Raw genomic sequence first — 24,186 nt, 5'->3', positions numbered from 1 at the left:
CCTTTCCATACTTTCCACAGGTCACTTCATCTCTGCAACTCAACATTGTACTGCCAACTCACTGGCATTTGTAGCACCATATAGGATCATAACAACGAAAACAATCAATCACTGACAAAATAATTAAATTGGATGGATAAAAAATTGTAATTGGCAAGCTTACGGAGCCAGTGGCTCCTTCTTCAGGCAGAAGTGTTGAAGGGGAAGGGAGAGGGGTGAAGGAAAGGGACTGGAGAATCTAAGAAAAGGGGTAGATTTCGGGAAAGTCACGCAGAACTACAGTCAGGGGAGACTTACCACACAGGATGAGAAGGAATTACTGATTGTCAGTGACTGCATTGTACAAGATTTGAAAACCTTAGAGCTTAAAGGTGGAAGACAGGGTAATATGCAGACAGAGATTACCGCTTAAACATCAGGCATGAGTTAATAAGAATGAAAAGTTAAATGCACTGTACGTAACAGATGTGGGAGGGGGCAGTGAAAAATAGATGGGTATGACAATGCAGGAAACTAAAATAGGGTGAAGCAAAGAGTAGTTACAGTGAAGAAATGCTAAGACAGAAGAAATTAACGTAAACTACGGCCAGGTGGTTGGTGAGAACCAAGAACATGTTGTAGTGCTAGTTCCCACCTTCAGAGTTCTGAGAAACTGGTGTCTGGGAGAAGAATCCAGAGGGCACATGTGGTGAAACAGGTGCCGAGGTCTCGATTGTCATGTTGTAAACATATTGTTATGATTTTCCAGTATACACCATCTGCTTATGCCCATTCATCCTAATTGATAATTTGGCGGTAGTCGCGCTGATGTAGAAGGCTGAACAGCACTTACATAATAGCTGGTATATGATGTGTATCTTTTCACAAGTGGCTGTCCCTTTGATAGTGTATGTTTTGTCACTTACAGGGCTTTTATAGGTGGTGGTAGGAGGGTGCATAGGGCAAGTCTTGCAGGGGGGACGGTCATGAAGGTAGGAGCCATAGGGTAGGTAGAAGGGTGCAGAAGGGACATAGGATCTGACAAGAATATTGTGGAAATTGGGAGGGTGATGGAAAGCTATTCTAGGTGTAGTGGGCAAAATTTCAGACAGAATGGATCTCATTTCAGGGCATGATTTTAGGAAGTCATGGCCCTGTTGAAGTAGCTGATTAACATATTCCAGACCAGGATAATACTGAGTCACCAGTGGTGTGCTCTGAAGTTGTTTTTTGGAGGGATCAGTGGTGCCAGGAATGAATTTTATGGCCCGGGACAGCTGCTTTTTAACTAGACTGGTGGGGTAATTATGTCCAGTGAAGATCTAGGTGAAAATGGTGGTGTATTGCTGTAAGAGTCAGCATCCTAACAAATACACTTGCCTCAGATGCCAAGGCTGTATGGTAGGGAACGTTTAACATGGAAAAGATGGGAACTGTCAAAATGTAAGTACTGTTGTTTGTTGGTAGGTTTAATGTGGATAGAAGTGTGTAGCTGGCCTTTGGTGAGGGCAAGATCAACATCAAGGAAAATGGCACGGTATTCGGAATAGGACCACGTGAAATTTAATTGGGAGAAGGTACTCGAGATTCCAGAAATTTTAGCAAGTCAGCCTCACCATGAGTCCATATGGTAAAGATGTCATCTTTTACGTGTGTGTTCTGCTGCCACTTGATGAGTTGATTTTTTATCTATCCAAAAACAAATTTAGTAAGATTGGTTCACTTTCATTTGCCTACTTTTGCAGTACAATTGATACCTCTATCATGTGTGTAGGAGTTAGTTACTTGGTGGGATAAAGAGAGTTTTGTGTCAGACTCGTTACTGGAGTAGTAATATTGTGTAGAGCATGCTCTTGAAGTGCATTGTATTCTGGTACTAGAATTGACTGAATACAGTTATTGGAGAAGATTATTAATAAAATTTGCATAAATGCAAAAAATTACCTGTAACATTTCATTTAATAACACATATTAATAAAAAACTGAAACCCTGAAATCTGTTCTGCAAGTAGGATCAGACCAATAGATAAACTGTGCCATCAAGTAAAATGAGTAATAATTTGGTAATGGACAAAAGCTACATAAAACATCAACATGAAATTATGAACAATTCTAATCTCAAATTCTCATTTATTCTCAAAGCATAGAGAATTATTCACACAAACCAGATGATGGTGGCAGTTAGTGAGGCTTGGTAAGCATTACTGTATTATGATTTTGACTACTTCATTATAGTATTATTAAGACATAGGTTAGATCTAAATGATGAACTAATGAACATGAAGAAAACACATTTTCTCAATGAATATTAAATGTTTAAATTTTACTTTGTTGAGAAAGAAATATGATGGTTTTAAAGATACATTAGCAAAATCAGAGACTGGGTTTATTTATTAAAAACTATTTGCTATTGAATAGAGTGATCAAAAGACAATGGAAATAGCTACATTTGTCAATTCTAATGCACAAAAAAAGGAACGATGTTATCTTCAGATGAAAGTGTTAAAAGAGAACAAAGCAATACTTTACACATAATAAATGCTAACAACAAAGTCACTGAGCTACAAAGTATCCATGGAACAGTTATGACAGCACTAATGAGTGGCAAAATAGAATGGGAGGAATAACACTTCACTTTTTTCATTTGCCTGGATGTCATTTATTTGATCAACACTGATGCAAATCAATGACACTGTCAGTGGTGCTATGAAATCTATCAACAAAAATAAACAATATTTTGTTTCATACTATAAACATGTTGCTCCAGAGCTGATTTCACTGGGAAAACAAGTCAATTGCATGTGGGTACATGGTCAAGGAGCAGTGGATATCCCAGTTAGATGATGTAATGAATGTTGCAGTGAAACTTCCTGGTAGATTAAAACTGTGTGCCGGACCGAGACTTGAACTCAGGACGTTTGCTTTCACTGTAAGTGCTCTACCAACGTGAAAGGCAAAGGTCCCGAGTTCGAGTCTCAGTCCGGCACACAGTTTTAATCTGCCAGTAAGTTTCATATCAGCCCACACTCCACTGCAGAGTGAAAATCTCATTCGGGAATGTTGTAGTGTTCAAATGAGCAATATGCTTCACGCAAGTGCTCATTTGTTCTATGAGAGTAGCTGCATGTAATGGCTACAACAGGACTTTTAACTATAAAAATGTTAAAATTCAGTAAAAAGTCAGTGCTGTCATTGTAATGTCAGCTTATGTGTAAAACATCCTGTATGTGTCAAATATACATCTCATCAGCAGAAAAGGCCAATAAAGTGAACCTAATGATTCCATTTGAGATACTGAAAGTGTACAACAAAAGATTTGGCCATCAAAATAAACAACTCATTAAAAGTATCTCGAAGAAACTTGACATTAATATATAAATCTACAAGGATGAATTTTCTGGTGGTTGTGCATTGGGAAAGATACAGAAATAGCATTCACACTATTCACAGTTACAGGACTATCAGTTCACATAGATATCGGTACACTGATGAGTACATCTGCTTGGAGGTGCTTGATATTGTGTGTTTTAAAGGTGATTCTCTTTCTGAAACAGAAAAATGATAACTACAATCTGCTTAAACAAATTTTATATGAATCTAAAACTAATGAACACGTAACTGAACAATTTACATATGGTTGAGGCAAAGAACTTAATAATAAAGACAATGAATTGCTCATTGGTAAGGGAACAGAATTACTGATTCCTTCACCCAATACCTCTGAACAAAATGGTGTGGCTGAATGGAAAAATAAAACAATTGTTGAAGCAACAAGTTCAATGCTGAACCAAACTCCAAATTTGTTGATAAAACAACTTTTGAACAATTTTATAGATTGTTAATGACAGGGTTGGAATCAGAGTCTAGATATGTTCTAAAAAGAAAGTAGTCTTGAGTTATGATGTAAAATTTAATACAATGTGATTATGTTTATTTTGATCTCCCTTGGGAATAATCCAAAGATCTTGTAATCATAGACACAACAATAAGAAAAGTATTGTATGAAATATTGAGAGCAAAGAAAGTAGGGTGAGGAAGGACCATGGTTACAATGCGAGGAAAGAGTACATACAACGGATGACTAAGAATACTATTGGGTTTTTTTTATTATGGAGACTTGAGCTTAATCTTTAATTACAAGTGAACCAATAGGCCTATCACAAAATGAGTCATACCAATATTTTTCGTTTTTTATTTTGTATTAGCCTGAAATATATATTTTTTATTTTAGATTGTAATAAGGAATGTCTCATTTTCAGCATTTCACTACAAACTGCTCACTTCGTAACTTTATAGCTTGCAATGCATTTGTCTGATGTAAATGAAATGTTAATATGCCATAGGCACATATATTGGTAGCAGAAATTTCAAGTTAGAGAATTTTCAGTCAGCCAAAAAAAAAAAAAAAAAAAAAAATATCTAATGATTTTCCTAAAGAAACTTTTTCTTGGAACAGGATAAAGACATAAGAGAAAGCATGGGTTTCTTTTGAAGGTCTCTTTTCTGGTTGTAAGAAGTTACAACCACAGTGACCATACAGTGTGATACGGATTTTATAAAGTGATATGTAATACTGGTGCTGTACATGCTGGACTTTGCGATTAACAGCGAGAACGCTGTAAAAACTAATGAATTGTTGCCGCAAACCCTCCCGGCTGTTGGACAACTGTTTGCTTGTCATTGGCAATGTAACGCTTGATTCTGCCACTGTGCCTGTTGTTAAGGCCACAGTCCAGCATTCATAGAACATCTTAAATATCAGTCTTTATCAAATATGTATCATATTGTATGGGCACAGTGGTTCTTGCTTCTTACAACTACAAAAGAGACCTCCAAAAGATACCCATGTTATATATTTATCTTGGGCTGAGAAAAAGTTACTTTAGAAAAACCATAGGAGCTTTTTTTGAGTGACTGAAAAATTCTGTAACTTGAGATTTCATTAACAATGGACAAATTTATTTCAAGCTACATAGTTTCGAAATGAGCAGTTCATATGGAACATGCCAAACACCAGACATTCCTTATTACAGTCTAAAATAAAAGATATATATTGAACTTTAAAATCAAATTGCTCGATACAGCCCAACACAGAACAAAACAAGAAAAATATTGGTATAGCTCATTTGGTGATAGGGCTATTGGTTTGCTTGTCATTAAAGCTGAAACTCAACGCTCCGTAATAAAAAATCCAATGGCAGTATTCACAATGCTCTATAGTACACGTACTGCTCAGCTTAGTAAAAGACAGGATTATTTTCATCAAAATCTAAAGAGACACTCACTGTGTGTGAACGTCTGGTAATGTAGAGCAAGTGGTCTTATTGTCTTCACCAAAACACTGGTTGCTGCAACTTTTCAACATTGCCAGGCAAAATATTCTTGATTCAGTCAGAAAAGTACAAAACATGGCCAGTTATTTTCATGACTGTTGACGCATGTAGCTAAAATTGCACTGTTCTCCGTAGTGTTTCACAAACCCAAGTCACATTACCAGTCTCAGGTTGTTTTACCTTAGTAATACAACCAAGTTTCTTTATAAAATGATAATTATTCTGCTGGCAAAGTAGCACAGTGAATATTAATATCAATTACTTGCTGTAACGTCTCCTAGCAAAAAACATATTATATGCGATAAAAAAGGAGAAAAGAATAATTGAACTGGATGATTGTAATTGCATGGACAACGATTCTGTGAACTTTATGTAATAATGAGAAACCATTATGTGCCATGTTTTATACTTGTATAGAACTACGTAACAATTTTTTTTAAAGATAATATCTGTGTTGGCGAGTAGTGAAACCGCCACAGATGATACTTATTAAATATCAAACAAGGATGAGAATATGTCACAATGAGTATAAATAGTAGTGACTGAGCATTAATTTCTCTGTCGTTTTCTTGGAGTTATGTGAGTAGGAAGAGCATGTGATGCTATATTGTATGCTTGTGTAGCATTCTTTTGTCAAGATTGAGAGAAGAACACCATTAGGTACTGATTTGTAAAGGTGTGTAATAATTTAATCTGTCTAAATGTTTTGAATAGAGTTACTTAGTGAAAACTTGCATTGTGATTTGTAATAAACTTGCCTGGTATTTTATCCCATCTTTTTAAGACATTTTCAGCTATTTAAATATCATTCGTGGTGCAGAGCTGTGCTATGAATGAACGAGCCACTGCCACAGCACATTCAAACTGCATTAAATGAAACCAACCATACCGCAAAGAAGTGGACAGGTAATAGTGAACTAAAATTATTTCTTTCATCTTTCGGAATTGCAGGGCAGAGCTGCAGATTTTATGATGTGTTTTACAGATGGACGCAGGCTGCGGATGATATTTTATTAACAGTGCAAAAAGATAATTTACCTTCATAACATAAAAGAAATCTTGCTGTGCGTAGTTCTGGTCTGGCAAACATTATAGTAAAAACATCTTTTTCTCTGATAATAGTCTCATGTTCTCGTGTTAGTTGTGATACTTATTGGTGTTTTACTGTTAACAGAAATCCACTGCAAAATTTTGATGTTGAACATACATTGCGTACTGAAAAATCAGTATTGATAATGAAATAATTTTCAGTAACCTTTTCAATAATTGTAAAGTAAGGAAGATATGTTGAACTTTATAGCGAGTTACAGCAACGAAACAATGTTCCTTTAATAGAAAGCCACATCCAGAATAATAAGAACATAATATAGTTTGTTTTGTTGAAAATTAATGATCCAAAGAAAGTCACTTTTATCTCATATATTAATTGTTACGCGAGCAATAACAAAGCGAAGAGAGCCAGCGAAATTGCCTTCCCAATGAAGTGGGATAAGCTGCAAGCAAGTCCTTGTAACAATTCAAGTTATGTGCAGTTGCATAACAGCCACAATTCTGCAGCTGGACATTGTAACAAAGCAAAGAGAGCCAGCAAAATTGACTTCCCAATGAAGTGGGCTAAGCTGCAAGCAAGTCCTTGTAACCATTCAAGTTATGTGCAGTTGCATAACAGTCACAATTCTGCAGCTGGACATTGTAACGTCACATGTGCAACCTGTCAGCAGGCTACCATAAATGCTGCATTCTGTCACGAGTAGCTTGCCGTATTGGTACATGGTGTAGCATGATGTGGCATTTCCACAGTCGAGTATGTGACAGGGGCCAGCCTCCTGCGACAATGTACCTGTTCCGAGGGAGTGTATAAACTCTCAGTTCAGCTGGCAAAAATCATTCTGCATATTCTATTCAAATGGTGGAGTCTCCTGGCCAGTAATTGGTTGAAGGTAAGGCTGGATAACACCGGCCCTAACTGAAAAGCAGTATCTATGAGTTAGTCGCTGAGGGTGGAATATGACAGCCACTTGCCCTTGTGGTGCTGACACACTACTTAGTCAGTAAGGACACTGATGCCACCAGCCACTGTTGTGCTGCCTCTGCATTCTGCCATTACAGTGCCATGCACTGCCTGTGATACATGGTGGAATCTCAATAGCTACCACTGTATCTCTGTATGGAGATTTCAATAAATAATGAACAAACTACACATGCATTCCTAACTCTGCATCGGCCGCAACACCGGAGAACCCATCCATCCATCCATCCATCCATCCATCTCTCTCTCTCTCTCTCTCTCCATCATGTGCACACACACACAAACACACACACACACACGCCGCTGGAGTCAGAAGTGGCTGTGCACAATGCTAATAACATTAACAGCAACCTTTGTCACCTGAAAATCAAAGCTACAGACAAAGCTTAAAGTAAAAATTTTTGTTGCTACTTTGGACTCAGTTGTTCTTTTATAGCTAAAAACAAAGCAAAGATTTTTTTGAAGTAGCTGACTGTGTAAGGAACACAATATCACAAGTGGTAACTTTCACTTTATACGCTGCGCTACTCTAAGACAAAATAGTTTGGCAGGTCTACCTGCTTCAAGTAGTGTTCCAAGTAAAACTGATCCCAATGCAATATTTATCCATTCAAATATTGTGGCTTTATGCATATAAAAATTTCATATGTTTATATTTGTCTGAGTTCTATCATCTCAAGATGATAAATACCATTCATTGTTCAAGCAACATTGCTTTTTTTCCTTCTTTTTTTAAGGATATCTGTAGTAAATTTGTGAGTCAAAACCAGAGGAAAAGTATATACTTATATACTTAGTGCAGCTCAGAGAAGACTGCACAATAGCTGTAGATATGTGTTAACATGAAGCAGTACAAAATATGGATTGACAAAATATACACTGCAAGAAAAGTAAAGCACACAGAAGACACAGTTGGATGTCAATGTAACTTTGTACATGCACACACCCCCGACAGGTATGTAAATGATTAGAGATGCAGTTGTCTGTGACAAGTAGAACAGCCACCAGAGGTCATTAGTGTTGTTTCTAATTAGTGTTTGTTCACCTGATAGGGGATATAGGGGCACAAACAGCGTCAGATGTTGAGTGGAGCAAAAGGAGATGCGGCATACTCATGTGAGATAGTGTTATCAGCACTTGAGAAAGTTTGAAAGGGGCCTCATTCTTGGTGTCTGTCTGGCTGGCTAATCAAATCATGCAATATCCAGAAGTGTGGGGTGTTCGGTTATGTCATTGACCTGATATTGGATTCCATAGGAACATGAGGGCAGGCATACTCTTCATCATTGTTCCAGTTGACCATCTTGGCCACCATAAGGGAGGATCACCATATTGCACACCAAGCACTTCGTAACCCCCCACAACATTCAGTGTCATCCTGCACCATTGGTTGTAGACCAGAAACTGGACTAGGTAATTATGGTCCCATGCATAGGCTGTTGTTCATACCACAACAGAACAGCTGCATTTGGAAGGGTGCCAACACGAGGATTGCTGATGATTAATGTCGCATTGTGTTCAACAATGAACAGGTCCCATTCTTCCAATATTCTGGAGAGGCACAGCGGCATTCATCCTGGTGTTACAGCGTGGGAAGCCATAAGGTATGACTTCAGGTTAGAGTTGGCAGTGACCGAGGCAACTGATGGCAAAGTGGTATGTCACAGCCATTGTGAATCATCCTTCGTTAACCCCTCATGACACAATATCTTGGTGCTACTTCTCAACAGGACTTTGCTCATCCACACGACATGTGTTCTATGAACTGTGTGTGTGATGTTGAGGTATTCCAGTGGCCAGCAAAATCCTCATATATGCCCCAGATATAGCATGCTTTGGACCAGCTCAGACGTCGAATCTATGCCTGTGCCAGTATCAAGAATATCAAAGACCAGTTACAACAGCTGTGCTCCAGTTTCCTTAGGAGAGAATATGACAGCTGTATAATATCCTTCCCAATGGAATCAATGCATGAATCCAGGCTATTTGCAACATCATACTGATAAGTGAGCTCATACTGCCTAGTTCTTTGTAAATCTGACTCAATTTTTTAGCACTGAAATAACATCAAATACCATTTCAACCTGTGCAGATTCATCTCATTTTCTCCACCCCTCCTGGGTGCTTGACTTTTTTAGTCAGGCACTGAGTAAATGTATAAAGAACAGACTACATGCATGCAGCACTGGTATTATTTTCAAAATTAATTGGATGTACAAAGCTTTTAGAAAACATTTTGCAATTTTCATATATCAGGAGGTATGTGCATAGTAAATCACATATTAGATCACACATCCCATACTTTGTTTATTAGTGTTCACAGTCCTACCGTACATCCAGTGGGATTTATTGTCTGGTCATTCAGATTTAAGTATTCCATGATTCCCATAAATTCCAGAATGAATTTTCACTCTGCAGCACTGTGTGCACTGTTCTGAAATTTCCTGGCAGATTGAAACTGTATGCCAGACCAGGAATCAATCCTGGGACCTTTGCCTTTTGTGAACATGTGCTCTACTGTCTGAGCTATCCAAGCGTAACTCGCGACCTCACAGCTTCACTTCTGTCGGTTCTCCTGCAAGGTACAGAGGGTAACTTCAGTGAAGATTGGAAGGTAGCAGAAGTTCTGCCAGAAGCAAAGCTTTGAGGGATGGTTGTGGGCCATGCTCGGATAGCTCAGCTGGTAGAGCATCTACCTGCTAAAGGTAAAGGCCAAGACTCGAGTCTTGATCCAGAACACAATTTTAATCTGCCAGGAAGTTTCATTTCTTTAAACAGGTTAAAGTGATTTCCCAGGTGATAAAAAGATGGCCAATTCCTTTCCAGCCTTCTCCAATCCAAGCTTTTGTTTTGTCCCTTTTCCAAACTGTAGTCATTGAAGCACATTCAGAGCTTACAGTAATAGACCACAGATCACTGACCAAAACCTCATATAAATTGTTTGGTTTGCTAAAGCTGAACAGTCATGACTGACTCAGCACACCAATATGCTAACAAGGGAACCTCCCCATTGCACCCCCCTCAGATTTAGTTATAAGTTGGCACAGTGGATAGGCCTTGATAAACTGAACACAGATCAATTGAGAAAACAGGAAGAAGTTGTGTGGAATTGTGAGAAAAAATAAGCAAAAATATACAAACTGAGTAGTCCATGGCCACATAGGCAACATCATGGACAATATAATCTTAGGAGCGCCGTGGTCCCGTGGTAGCGTGAGCAGCTGCTGAATGAGAGGTCCTTGGTTCAAGTCTTCCCTCGAGTGAAAATTTTAATTTCTTTATTTTTACATAGTTATTATCCGTTCGTTCATTGACGTCTTTGTTCACTGTAATAAGTCTAGTGTCTGTGTTTTGCGACCGCATCGCAAAACTGTGTGATTAGTAGACGAAAGGACGTGCGTCTCCAATGGGAACCGAAAACATTTGATCACAAGGTCATAGGTCAACTGATTCCTCCACAGGAATACGACACTGGTGACGGCATGTGCGTCACATGACAGGAATATGTTGTCGACCCACCTAACTTGTACACTTGGCGAATGGGTAAAAAGATTCTTCTACCTTGCCTGATTTAGGTTTTCTTGTGGATGTGATAATCACTCCCAAAAAAGTGATGAAAACATAAGAGTTTGTCACATAAACTGAAAATAAAAAATTAAACTTTTCACTCGATGGAAGATTTGAACCCAGGACCTTTCATTCCGCAGCTGCTCACGTTACCACGAGACCACGGCGCTCCTGCTTATCTTCCCATGAACTACTCAGTTTATATATTTTGCTTATTTTTTCACAGTCCCACACAACTTCTTCCTGTTTTCTCAATTGATCTGTGTTAAGTTTTTCAAGGCCTATCCATTGTGCCAACTTATAACTAAATCTGAGGGGGGTGCGATGGGGAGGTTCCTTTGTAAGCATTTAGCTCTACACAGAGGCACACGAGTTCTATACATACTGCAAATATTATCTTCCATGAAGGTAACAGGCGACTGTGAACTCAAGTGATTGTCAATGTGTAATGCAGTCAGTAACAAAGTATTTTTTTTTTTTGTTTCAAAAAAGTTCTCCCAGTTTTGTGACCACTTCATGATGTAAATCAATGCTGCAAGTGACCTTCATCAGAAAATGTTACACAAGGTGTGATCAAAAAGTAATATGAATGTTTGTTTTTCTTACAGATTCTTTATTTATTCATCAATATCAACTTTCTCCCTTTCAAAGTAATTCCCCTCAAATTAAATACACTTGTGGTAGCCCTTTTTGCATCTTGGAAGCACTTCTAGAACTCACTTTTCGTTATGGTGTTAGCTCCTTCAGCAACTCTGTTTTTTATCTCATCAATAGTAGTAAAACAATGCCTTTTCATGGTTCTCTTCAGCTTCAGGAATAGAAAGAAGTCACAGGAGGCTACGTCCAGTGAATATGATGGCACAAGTGACCAAACAGTTTTGTCTTTTGTCAAAAAATCACAAACATGCATTGAAATGTGAGGAGGAGCATTTTCATGATGCCATTTCCATGAATGGTTTTGCCACAATTGTGGTCATTTAATATTTAGACTGCTTCACACAAACTGCACATAACTTCCAGGTAATATACCTTCTTGACTGTATGACCATGATGCCCTATCCCATTGTAATTGAAGAAAAAAGTGAGAAGAACCTTTAATTGTGATCGAACTTGTTAAATTTTTTTTGGTCTTTGCTTTTCAGGTAGTTTGGGACAATCTGGCCTTGGTTTCAACATCATATCCGTACACCCATGTTCTGTCACCTGTTGTAGCCTTCTTTAGAAGTTCTGGTTCACTGTTGACTTTATTAGCAACCTCTCTGACAGTGATTCAACAATTTTCCAGAACCATTTGCTTTACTTCTTCCATACTGTCATCAGTAATTTATGTGCTAGGGTGACCATTGTCTTCAATGTCTTCTCAACCCCCTTGGAAACGTTCGTAGCACATGTAAACTCTTGTCTTACTCATAGCAGATTCACCAAAAGGCACAGTCAGTATTTCATATGCAGTATTGCACTTTATTCCATTTTTCAAACAAAGTTTAATGCAAATTCTTTGACCCATTGTTTTTTGAAAGTAAAAATTTTCCATGCAGGCCAAACCACATACAACCTCTTCGACTGCCAACAATAAACTAAATAGTCAAAACAGTTGAGCATGCAAATGTACATCAGAAACATGTACCAACAAGATTAAAAACAAATCAGATGTATAAAGCCAACAAAATTTAAAAAAAATACCATTACTTTCTGAACACACTTCATATGTTGAAACATGGCTGAAACATTGGTTTACATGACAAATTATGACATGACACTGTAACAAATTCAGAAGAATTTTATTGAAACAAACATTGACAGCAGAAGTCTACATATATGTGAACATGTTCTGCAACAAAAGCTACACTAAAACTATTCTAACAAGAAATATACCACCCTTTTCTGTTGTCATGTGTGCTGTCTTATATTCTCTCCATACAATCTGAGATACTATCATCATCATAAACATTTTATTTTACAACTGTCAGACACATGATAAACTATTTGTATAGTTCTGTATTTTGTAATTTTATAGGTAATGGCCAACTAATCCACAATTTTTGAAAGGAATTCATAACAATTTACTTTAAATCTATCACAGTTAATTACAGTTGGCACACAATTGTTACTTTTCAAGAAACTAATAGATATAAACACAAAGTCGAAATATTCATGTTTAAAGACAACATTATTAAGCAACCTTAACACAAAATTAAAAAAAAGAAAACACACACACACACACACACACACACACACACACACACACAAAACACTTCGAGCATAACATACATCATCATTATTTCTTGTTATTTACATAATAGACTGAGGTGATAAGCACTGTCACTAATCACGTCCACCATTAAAGAGAAATGACAATGAATTATACTAACACAGACTGTTGTTTCATTCCAATTTATAAACAACAGCTGATTAGTTAAGAATATTCTGAATATTCTCATATCCAGGAACAAAATCTTGTATAAAAGCATTAATATGCCACATAATAAAACCATGCATAATATGAATAATAAATGAGTGAACACTGTCTAAACACAGATTAAATATGAATTTTTGAGGTCCTTAGGTGCACTTAGCTTCATACATGGAAACCCAGTAAGTATGTCAACAAAGATGAAAATATTATACAGTTTTATGAATAAATATTTCAACTGGATATAACCATACAGAAATTAAAACTTTGGTGTTACACAGTCTCTTGTTATATATGAATTATAACACCAGCAAATAACAGAATACAGCTGATCCACAAATAGTTGATTGACTGTAACGAAGAGACTTGTGGTGTCTCTAAGTCACATCTATGCTTCACACCAACTAGATCCAAATTTAACATCAAAAACTATTGATGAGAATTAGATGTGGATGGTTCTGCAACATACGAAAAAAAAGTGATAAATTATACACATGTGCACACATGAGTGCCTGTTGAGTGTGAGTGAGAGAGAGAGAGAGAGAGAGAGAGAGAGAGAGAGAGAGAGAGAGAGAGAGGGGGGGGGGGAGGGAGGAGGTGGGAGGGGGAGGGGGAGGTGGGAGGGGAGGGGGAGGGGGGAGGGAGAGGGGGGGTAATGGAGAAAGAGGAACACTGGAGAACAGTTGTCTATGCTCCAGAAATTTAAGTCCATACAAATTATAAAATGGATGTACATACATATGTATGTATGTATGTATGTTCCACATCTCCACCTAAACAAATGGACCAATTTCAACCAAACTTGGTGCACGTATCATTTACTGTCTGGAAAGAATCACTAAGCGGGCAAGAACCATCCAGCTATCAAAGGGGTGGAGGTGGTATGAAAAAGCATCGTAGCCCACGAAAATACCCACACTTTAGTTATCCAGTTTTTTGAGAATGAGAGCACTTAAAGACAAGCTTTACACATAATGTCAAAGTTTTACGAAACTTTTTCTCGCTGATGACCCCCAAAAAATGATGAAAGGAAAAAAGTTTGTCCCTTACTACATTTTCACTGTTCATGAAGTAAAACTGCCACATGAAACAGGATGTTTTAATTTATTACTTCTTTACTACTAACTCTATTCATAACACAGTTCGAAGACAGGATCCACATATGCCACTGAATATACCTAGACAAACACGTTATTGTATGCCACACAGTTCAGGAGATTTGACACCGTAAACACTGAGATGCATGAGAAACTGCCACATCAAGCGTGGTGTTTTAATTTATTACTTCTATACTACTAACTCTACTCGCGACACATTTCGCTGACAGTAGGCACATATATCACTGGATGTAACTCCAAAATTACATCATAGTTCAGGAGATACATTGTCGTAAACATTAAACTGTGTGAAAATCTAACTGCAGGGCAAAATTTGTTAGACATTCAGGTGAAATACATGTACAAATACTTGTAAAAGATGTCAAATATGTGTGAGGGAAAGAGGAAATAGCCACAGATAGGAGGAGGATGAGATGGACAGAAATAGGGGAGGAGGAAATGGACAGAGAGAGGGAAGAGAAGGAGATGAACAGAGAAAGGAAAGAGGAGGAGATGAACAGGGAGAGGGGGAGGACAGGGTGGAGAGTGTGGGAAGGAGCATATGAGCAGGAGGGGGGGGGGGGGGAGTAGATGGACAGAGGGAGAAGGAGCAGATGGACAAAACGGGGAGGAGCATATTGACAAAGAAAGGGGGAGGAGGAGAGGGAAGAGAGAGGGGGTGGACGAGGTGGACAAAGACGGGGTGGAGGAGGTGGACAGAGAGGGAGGAGGGAGAGGAGGCAGATACAGAGAGAGGGGATGGGTAGAGAGATGGGGGAGGGGAAGTGTGTAGAGAAAGTGAAAAGGAGGAGATGGACAGGGAGAGGATGGAAGAGGAGGTTAACTAATAGAAGACTGGCATAAATAAATATCTGGGCAATGGTGTCTTTCTCAGATATTTGTATTATAAATGATAACAACAATGGCAAATACTTATCTTCAGGATGTGAAATCAGTAGTACTGCTGTGAAAGACATTACTTAGCTTCCAGAACTAGCACTTCTTTCATCAGGGAGGAGAAAGGACTAGATTGGAGAAAGTTAAAATGGAAAGGCTGGTCAGTCAGACCCATGCATTGAAGCCAAGTTTAGACACAGATGAACAAGGAGGCAGCAGAAAGTATAGGTCAGACATGGTTCATTGCTAAGTATTGTGCCAGCTTCACAGCCCACAGTTACGGACATTGTGAGAAATAAACTATGGGAAAAGAGAGGTGAATACTGCAAGACTTAGGACAGAAAGAAAGAGTCATAATAAATGTCGTCATTTGTTGTTGTGCTCTTCAGTCTGGAGACTGGTTTAATGCAATTCTCCACGCTGCTCTATCCTGTGTAAGCCTCTTTACCTTGAAGTAATTACTGGAACCTACATTGATTTGCAAACACATACTGTGTTTGAGCCTTGATCTCCTACAATTTTTATCCCCCCCCCCCCCCCCCCCCCCCCACTTCCTTTAATTATAAAATGTTAGTTCTTTGGTGCCTCTGGATGTGCCCCAGTAATAAATTCCTTCTTTTAGTCAAGTTGTATCTTGTATCTGTTTTCTTTCCAATTCAATTCAGTACCCCCCCCCCCCCCCCTTTTCAGTTGTCCACTCTACCCATCACATCTTCAACATTCTTATGTAGTATTACACTTCAAAATCTTCTATTCTCTTCTTGTCTGAATTCCTTTAGACCACATTTCACTTCCATATAAGGCTATACTCCAGACAAATACATTCAGAAGACTTCCTAATACTTATGTTGATATTAGAGATTACAAATTTCTGTTTTCCAGAAACATGTTTCTTGTTTTTGGCAGTCTGCATTTTATATCCTCTCTACTTTGGCCATCATCAATTATTTTACTGCCCAAAGTAGCAAATTCATCTTTTACTTTTAGTGCCTCATTTCCTAATCTAGTTCCTACAACATTACCTGATTTAATACAACTACATTCCAATATCATTGTACCACCTTTTTAATGACATTAATCATAAATCTTTCTTCAAACATTATCCATTTCATTCAAATGTTGTTCTCTCTCTCTGAAAGAATTACAATGTCATTGGCAAACCTCAACATTTTTATTTCTTCTCCCTGAACTTCATTTCTCTTTCCAAATTATTCCTTGGTTTACTTCACAGGTTGCTCAATGAACAGATTGAATAGCATTGGGGATAGGTTACAACCCTGCCTCACACCCTTCCAACTATTGCTTCCCTTACATGTCTTTTGACTCCTATTACAGCAACCCGGTTTCTGTAAAAGTTACAAATAACCTTTCACACCCTGTATTTTATCCCTGCTACCTTCAAAATTTCTAAGAGTGTAGTACAGTCAAAATTGTCAACCAAGTTCTCTGAATCTACAAATGCTGTTATCATAGATATGGCTTTCTTCGATCTGTCTACTAGGATAAGTCGTGCGGTTAGTATTGCCTCATATGTTCCTACATTTCTCTGGAACCCAAAATCATCTTCCCTGAAGCTGGCTTCTGTCAGTTTTACCACCCTTCTGTACATAATTTATGTCAACATTTAGCAACCATGACTTATAAAGCTGGTGGTATCAGCAACTACCTCTTTGGAATTATTATAAGGGGCATTCCAAAAGAAATGAGCCAGAGGCATCATTACAGAAACCAGTACCTGTATGTTAGAAGTATTGACCCTGGCTGTTGAGAGACTTGTCCCACTGTGACACAAGGTGGTGAATGGCTGTCTTATAAAATTTCTGGGGCTGTGATGTTAACCAGTTCTGCACATACAGCTGGACGTCGTCATCCGTGGTGAATCATTTGCCCCTCAGTGCCTTTTTAAGGGGACCAAAAATGGCTTAATCACAGAGAGAGAGGTCAGGACTGTATGGAGGGTGGCCGAGAACCTCCCATTTGAATTTCTGCAGCAGCACCGCGACTGTGTTGGCAGTATGACGATTTGCATTGTCATGAATCAGAATGACCCCAAAGGTGAGATCATCTGGTCGTTTTGATTTGATCTCTTGGCGAAGGGTGGTCAAGGTTTGCAAGTAACACTGAGCACTCACTGCAGGAAGAATCAGAAGGGGGCCATCTTGGTCAAAGAAGAACACCAGCATAACTTTTCCTGCACTTGTGTAGATGGCCTTGGCTTTGTTTGGTGGCAGTGATCCTGGATGCTTCCACTGGAGACTTTGTCGTTTTGATTCTGGTTCTAAGTGATGACACCATGACTCATCTCCAGCCGCCAGGAACGCATTCCTTTCCTGAGCATAGCGCTGCAGATGAGCAAGGCAGTGGGCCAGTCGACATGCTTCCTGGTGTGGTTGAAGACTATGGGGAAGCCATAGGGCACACACTTTATGCATGTGCAGTCATTCCTTCATGATGCTGTGAACACTTCTGATGCTCAATCCGACCATGGCGGCTATGGCTTTCACTGTCACTCGGTGGTCCTGGGTAATGAGTGCATCCACCAGCTGGACGATGTCATCGGTAATGCAGTGTGGTGCTCCAGACCGTGCATCATCGGGTAACGACACCTATCCTTCCCTGAAGTGCTTTTGTCACACCTTGACTCTTGCAAGGGACATGCAGTGCTCGCCGTACACTTGTGACATTCGTCGATGAATGTCCATTCCTCCTACTCCTTTTGCTGTCAGAAAACTAACAACATCTCTTTGCTCTTCTTTTGACACCTCCATGTCACTGTTTGCAATGCGACTGGCAGCATTAGACGGATTAATGCATGCTGCTGCTAGCTCTGTATAGTCATGTGATGTGCACGCATGCCCTCTAGTGGTGGGCTGTGAACTTCCACATTCTGCTCACAGTCACACCTCATTACACATGCCACGATATTACCCCCCCTGTTACGGGTTTGTGGATCCAGCTTGTTTCTTTTTGAATGCCCCTTATAAATGATCCTTAAACTCTGAGTATTTCTTCTGTCTCACATATCTTAATCTTGGTGATACTTCTGTCATGGATCTCCCAAGGGTGTAAATAATCCTGCAGAACGTCACGTACTCCAGAGGCCTTGTTTTCACTTATGTATTTCAGTGCCCCGTCAAGTTACTCTTTTAGTACCATATCTCCTATCTCATCTTCACCCACCTCCACTTCTCTTTCTATAATATTGTTTGCACCTTTACAGACACTTTATATATTCTTCCGACTTTTCAACTTTCTCTCCTTTGCTGACCTGTCATCTGAGCTTTTTATATTCATAAAGCTGTTTTTTTTTTTCCTCATAAGATGTCTAATTTTCCTATTGGCAGCATCTATCATTCCCTTAGTTATGCATGCTTCAACAGCCTTGCTTTTATACTCTGACCATTCCTGCTTAGTCACTTTGCACATTCTGTCAATTTCATTTTTAGACATCTGTATTATCTTTTGTGTGCTTCATTTGCTGTCATTTTATATTTTCTCCTTTTGTCAATTAAATTCAGTCTCTCGTGTGTTATCCAGGGATCTGTAGTCACCCCAACTTTTTATCTATGTGATCCTCAGCTGCTTTCCCTATTTTACTTCTTAAAGCTGCCCGTTCATCGTCTATTGTACCCCTTTTCCCTGCCTCAGTCCAATGTTACCAATGTGCCCTCTGAAACTTTCAACAACTTCTGGTTCCTTCAATTTGACCAGGTCCCATCTCCTTTATTTTTGCAGCTTCTTCAGTTTAAATCCGTGGTTCATAACAAACCAATTGTGACCACAGTGCACAACCATTCCTCGAAATACTTTGCAATGTAAAATCTGGTTTCAAATCTCTGTCTTATACACTACATGAAACCTTCCAGTGTTCCCACATCTGTTCCATGTATACAACCTTCTTTCATTCTTTCATGATTCTTAAACTAAGTGTCAGGCATGATTAAATTAGGTTATGTGCAAAAATTTTGCTAGTTAGTTCCCTCTTCCTTTTCTTGCCCCTAGGCTATGGGCTCCTATTACTTTTCCTTTTCTTCCTACTATCGAATTACAGTCATCTATAACAATTAAGTTTTTATCTCTTTTAAGTATCTGAATAATTTTGTGTGTCGCATAATGCTTTCTTCCACACTCTTCATCATCTGTGGATCTAGTTGGCATATAAACTTGTACTGCTGTGGTGAGTGTGGACTTTGTGACTAACATAACTCCAATAATTTGTTCACTATGCTATTCATAGTAGCTTACCCACATCCCTATTTTATTATTCATTTTTAGGCTGACTCCTACATTAACCTTATTTGATTTTGTGTTGATAACCATGTATTCACCTGACCACAACTCTTCTACTTCCTCCCCCCACCATTTTTCACCAATTCCCACTATATCTAACAGCAATTTTTCTATTCCCCCTTTTACATACTCTAACATTCTATGCTCTAACCTGTAGTTTATCAGTTCTTTTTTTGCCAGTGGTGATATCCTACTGAACAGCCCTGTGTGGAGGTCCAAATGGGAGACTATTTTACCTCTGGAATATTTTACCCAAGATGATGCCACTGTCATTAAGCCATATTGTAGGGCTGCATGCTCTTGGGAAAATAATAACAGCTGCAGTTTCCCTTCACTTTCAGCAATTCACAGTACCACCAAGGTCTTGTTGGCTAGTATTATAAGGCCAGACCATCATCTAGGCTGTTGCCTGTGCAAGTATTGAAAAGGCTGCGGCCTCGCTTCAGGAACAAGAGATTAGATTGGCCTCTGGACAGATACCCCTCCACCGTGGCAGCAGCTACTGTACGGTTAGCTGTATCATTTATTTTTTGATATGATGATTAAAACTTCATAAATACTCATTGCACAAGATACAACATAGTGATGCGCATTTATGATTAGGAAGCTGTAAGATTTCTCCCAGTGGCCCTGATGGCATATATATCTGTGTCCACTTGCTGGTTGCAGACCTATTTATTTATATACACTTTGTAGATCACATAAATTTCATACCATGAAAAATGGAGTGGTTTGGATAATAATGAGAACAACTGTAAATAATGTTTCCAGAAGTTTCAAAAATTTTGTAAGAATTTTATGATTTTCTTCCAATGGCCTAAAAAAAATATTGTCTGGTGTGTTATACTGCTGTAATTCCAAACATCATATTTCTTAATACTGGTGCACTGTGTAATATTGGGACAGCATTCTAAACTTGATATTCATTGCTAAACTTTCAAAAACTTTATTAATTGTTAAAAGTTATGGACTGTTAGACAGCAGGTCTTGAGTTCCATTCTTATGCTTGCTATTACTGAGGGAATGTGCAATGTGTGTGAATTTGATGGTGCAAACTACGAGCAAATGTGAATTATGTAAAGAACAGTTTTAAGGCAGACTTGGCGGCAGCATGTGTAGCACTAAAACAGGAAATAGCACATATATTTTTGACCAGAACTTGGTTTATTCAGTAATTTCAATTGGATCTATAATAAAGAACCTCTTTTCAGCAGGAAATAGAATGTTTTATGTAGCCTTCTGACAGAGTGCAACCTTTCTTTTAAACAGTGTTTTCAGGAAGAACCACATTATACAACACTGCAGGGCAAGCCGTAGTTCTAAGAAAACTCACAGAGCTAAGTCAGTAAATTCCGAAAGACAGAAAGACCCTGCAACATTACACACAGTGCATTTTGTGCCGAGTATCATAATACGAGGCGTATTTTTTAAATAAGTATCATTTTGAAATTAAAATAAACAAATAGACATTTGTCAGCTACTTCATTTTTACATGAAAGACTATAGTTTAATCTACTTTTCTACATAATGCCCACCAATAATCCTCCGTGTTTACGTTCGTTTGTATTTGAAATACCTCCTATGATTGAGAATTCTGCTGCCACTGAAGTACAAGCTGTTATTTGTTTTCTTAGTGCTACAGGTGTAAAAATGGCTGAAATTCATCATCAGATCAGTTAAGTGTATGGGGAAAACATTATGAGTGATGGGATGGTACAGAAATGGGACAGAGCTTTTACAGATGGTCATACAAATGTGCATGAGGAGGAACGAATTTGGCGACCTTCAGTAAATACTGACAATTTGGCGCAGAAAGTTGATGAAAAAGTGAGAGAGAACAAATGCTTTATGATTTCAACATTATGTGTCAAGTTTCCACAAGTGTAATGAAGAGTGCTTTATGCAACTGTCGCCTAATCAGGTAGCAGGTTTCTACAAGGACTGTATGCAAAAGCTGGTTGTATGATATCGTAAGTGCCTTAATACTGGTGGAAATTACTGCTAAAATAAGTCTTCTTCTTTTATTTTCATTTCAAAACAGTACTTACTTAAAACACTTGCCTTGTACTTCCAGACTTGGAATTAAGAAAAGCTGTTATAGTAAAGAATCAGAGAAAGAAAGTGACTGTGACAAGTGTGGTATCACGTATTTATATCTCCCTATGGGTGTCATAGCAACGGAACTGCTAGTTTCCCACTGATGCCTACAGTAGTCACACGGGATCCAGTGGACTTAACAGAGTGTGTCTACTGAGCCACACTTCCAGTGGCTCTGCACTTGGGGCGCCCTCTGTCATCACAATATAGGACGGCCAGCAGCAGTGACCCAGCCAACTTGTGCTCGAAGCCACATCACCGTGCATCACTATGCAGAAGCCGCCTAGATGCTGCTCTGACTCCACTGTTGTTACTGTTGTGATAACTGGACGCTGTTCCGTGCTTCTTATTTTTATCGAGTCTTTGTATGCTCAGAGAAATATAAGGTAAGTAAATCTTCTCTATACATGTTAACTCGCTTGCTAATCATTTCTGCTCCTGTCCATCTATCCTACGATGAAAGTTACCACACCACTCTGTAGACCACCTCTCCTTACTGTTGTGTACAAAGTAATACACAACATCTGGTGACAACAAAGGGATACATGTTGGCTAATTGTCGTTGACACTTTCAGCAAATTTCCCTTCGTGGTTCCTATGCACACTACTAAGGCTCGTTCCACAATCCAACTTTTGTTGTTGATCTTACGCCTCGAGGGATTGCCTAAAGCGATTGTGACTGACAACAGATCTCAATTTGTTGCCTTCGAGTTTGAACAGTTCTGCCCCACCTCTAGCATCAGGTACATCATGAGTGCACCATTCCACCTGCAATCCAATGGCGAAGCTGAATGCTTTGTGCAACAGTTTTAAGTAACAGATAGACAACCTTCGTGCCTCCTGCACACAGGATCCAGCTCTGTTGCCCTTATTGGCTTCCAACTGCTCTCAGCAATACGATAGACCATCACTGGTGGAGTTGTTACATTGATGGTGATGCAACACCTTGCTTCAGTTGCAGCAATGGTCACAGGGGCAGTGCCCACTGCACTCAGACAGGCAAAATTTCAAACTAATGACTGTATAGTGGACGGAGGCACTGGTAGTGGGGCACATATTGGATGCTCTTTGTTTCTCCTGCAGGGTCTGAGAGAATTGCTTTCACGCCACCAGAATGAAATTTGTCCTTGTGAACTGCGTGATCCTGCTGCAGGCTGTGTGCTTTCAAACTCCATGACTGCCTGGCTGCAACAGCCCTCACTGCAACTGGCTCCTGTGGGCGTTGGTCCAGGAGCCGACAGAAGTCGACACCATTGCACGGTGTTGCTGTCTCAACAGCAACCATCATCTGGGGTTGGGCCCCTCTTCCTGGCAGATGTCCCACATGCCGCCTCAGGTCCCTCAGTCATTGAAATGCCTCCATCTTTGTTTGCTGCTCTGCCACTAGATGTAGGTGTGTGCGTTCTGCTCAGTTTTTTGGTCAGTATTTCTGAGCGGGCTCAGGGTGTATGCTGGGGCATGGACAGGAGCTCAGCATCAGCCCCAGTTTTGGCTGCTGACTCCTCATTGGTACCTGCATCCAGCTGTCCCCACCATGATCATTCGCTCATCTACCCTACACAAATGATGTCGAGGAGGTTTGGAGGGAAGGATGTGGTATTACAGATCGGCACAATCCCATGGGCATCAAAGGAACAAAATTGCAAGTCTGTGTCAGATGCTCATAGTGGTCACGTGGTATCCGTCAGACCCAATGGATTATGTCCACTGAGCCACACTTCCAGTGGCTCTGTACTACAGGCACTCTCTGCTGCCACAATATAGGATGGCTGGCAGCAGCAACCTAGCCCAGTTGCACTTGGAGACACATTGCCATGTGACACTATGCAGAAGCGACCTAGTCACTGCTCCGACTCCATCATTGTTATTGTTGTGATAGCTCGACTCTGTTTCTTGATGCTTATTTTTACTATATCTTCATATGCTTTGAGAAATACAAGGTAAGTAAATCTTCTTTTAATATGTTAACTTTCTCGCTAATCATTTCTGCTCCTGCCTATCAATCCTACTATGACTGTTTCCACACCATTCCTTACTGTTGTGTACAACATTGAACATCACAATGAGAGACAGTGAAACACAATGAGTGAGAGAGAGTGAAGGAAAGTGAGCAAATAAGAAGGAATGCAAAAAAGATTTGTGTAGCAACATGTTATGCTACAATATGACAATGCTAGCAAGCATCAGTCACTTGGTGGAAGAAGCAGCATAGCACAAAACGACCGGAGTAGCAGATTCTACAGTGAACAACTGGCTAACTACTAGGGGGCTGACAGCTCCAATGGTGTGCAGGGGCCCAGACAATAGAACAACACAACTCATCTGCTGCAGACAACTCAAAGGTAAGTACAATTTATTTTGTTTGGTGCTTGTTGGTATTAAAAAGATTGTAAGTGTGGAAAGGAGTGATAATTTAGTGAAAGTGAAGGGGAGTGAGGCAGTACATTTCAGTGTGGGTGCAAGTCAAACTAGCACTTCAAAACG

At 39.3% G+C, this 24,186-nt stretch overlaps 1 protein-coding gene across 1 annotated transcript in view; it reads right to left on the bottom strand.

Annotated features, from left to right (window-relative positions):
* Nucleotides 1–12,668: 12,668 nt before the first annotated feature.
* LOC126262977 (E3 ubiquitin-protein ligase PPP1R11) overlaps nucleotides 12,669–24,186 on the bottom strand; it is a 64,971-nt gene continuing 53,453 nt past the window's right edge. The window contains exon 4 of the mRNA XM_049959928.1: nucleotides 12,669–13,779. Within this exon, the coding sequence (XP_049815885.1) occupies nucleotides 13,751–13,779 (29 nt within the window). The 3' untranslated portion in view covers nucleotides 12,669–13,750. The remainder of the gene's footprint in view (nucleotides 13,780–24,186) is intronic.

Source organism: Schistocerca nitens, chromosome 6 (genome assembly GCF_023898315.1).
Source record: "Schistocerca nitens isolate TAMUIC-IGC-003100 chromosome 6, iqSchNite1.1, whole genome shotgun sequence".
Classification (NCBI taxonomy): Eukaryota; Metazoa; Arthropoda; class Insecta; order Orthoptera; family Acrididae; genus Schistocerca; species Schistocerca nitens.
Note: the sequence above shows the minus strand (reverse complement) of the source record. Positions and strands in the feature narration are given on the sequence as shown.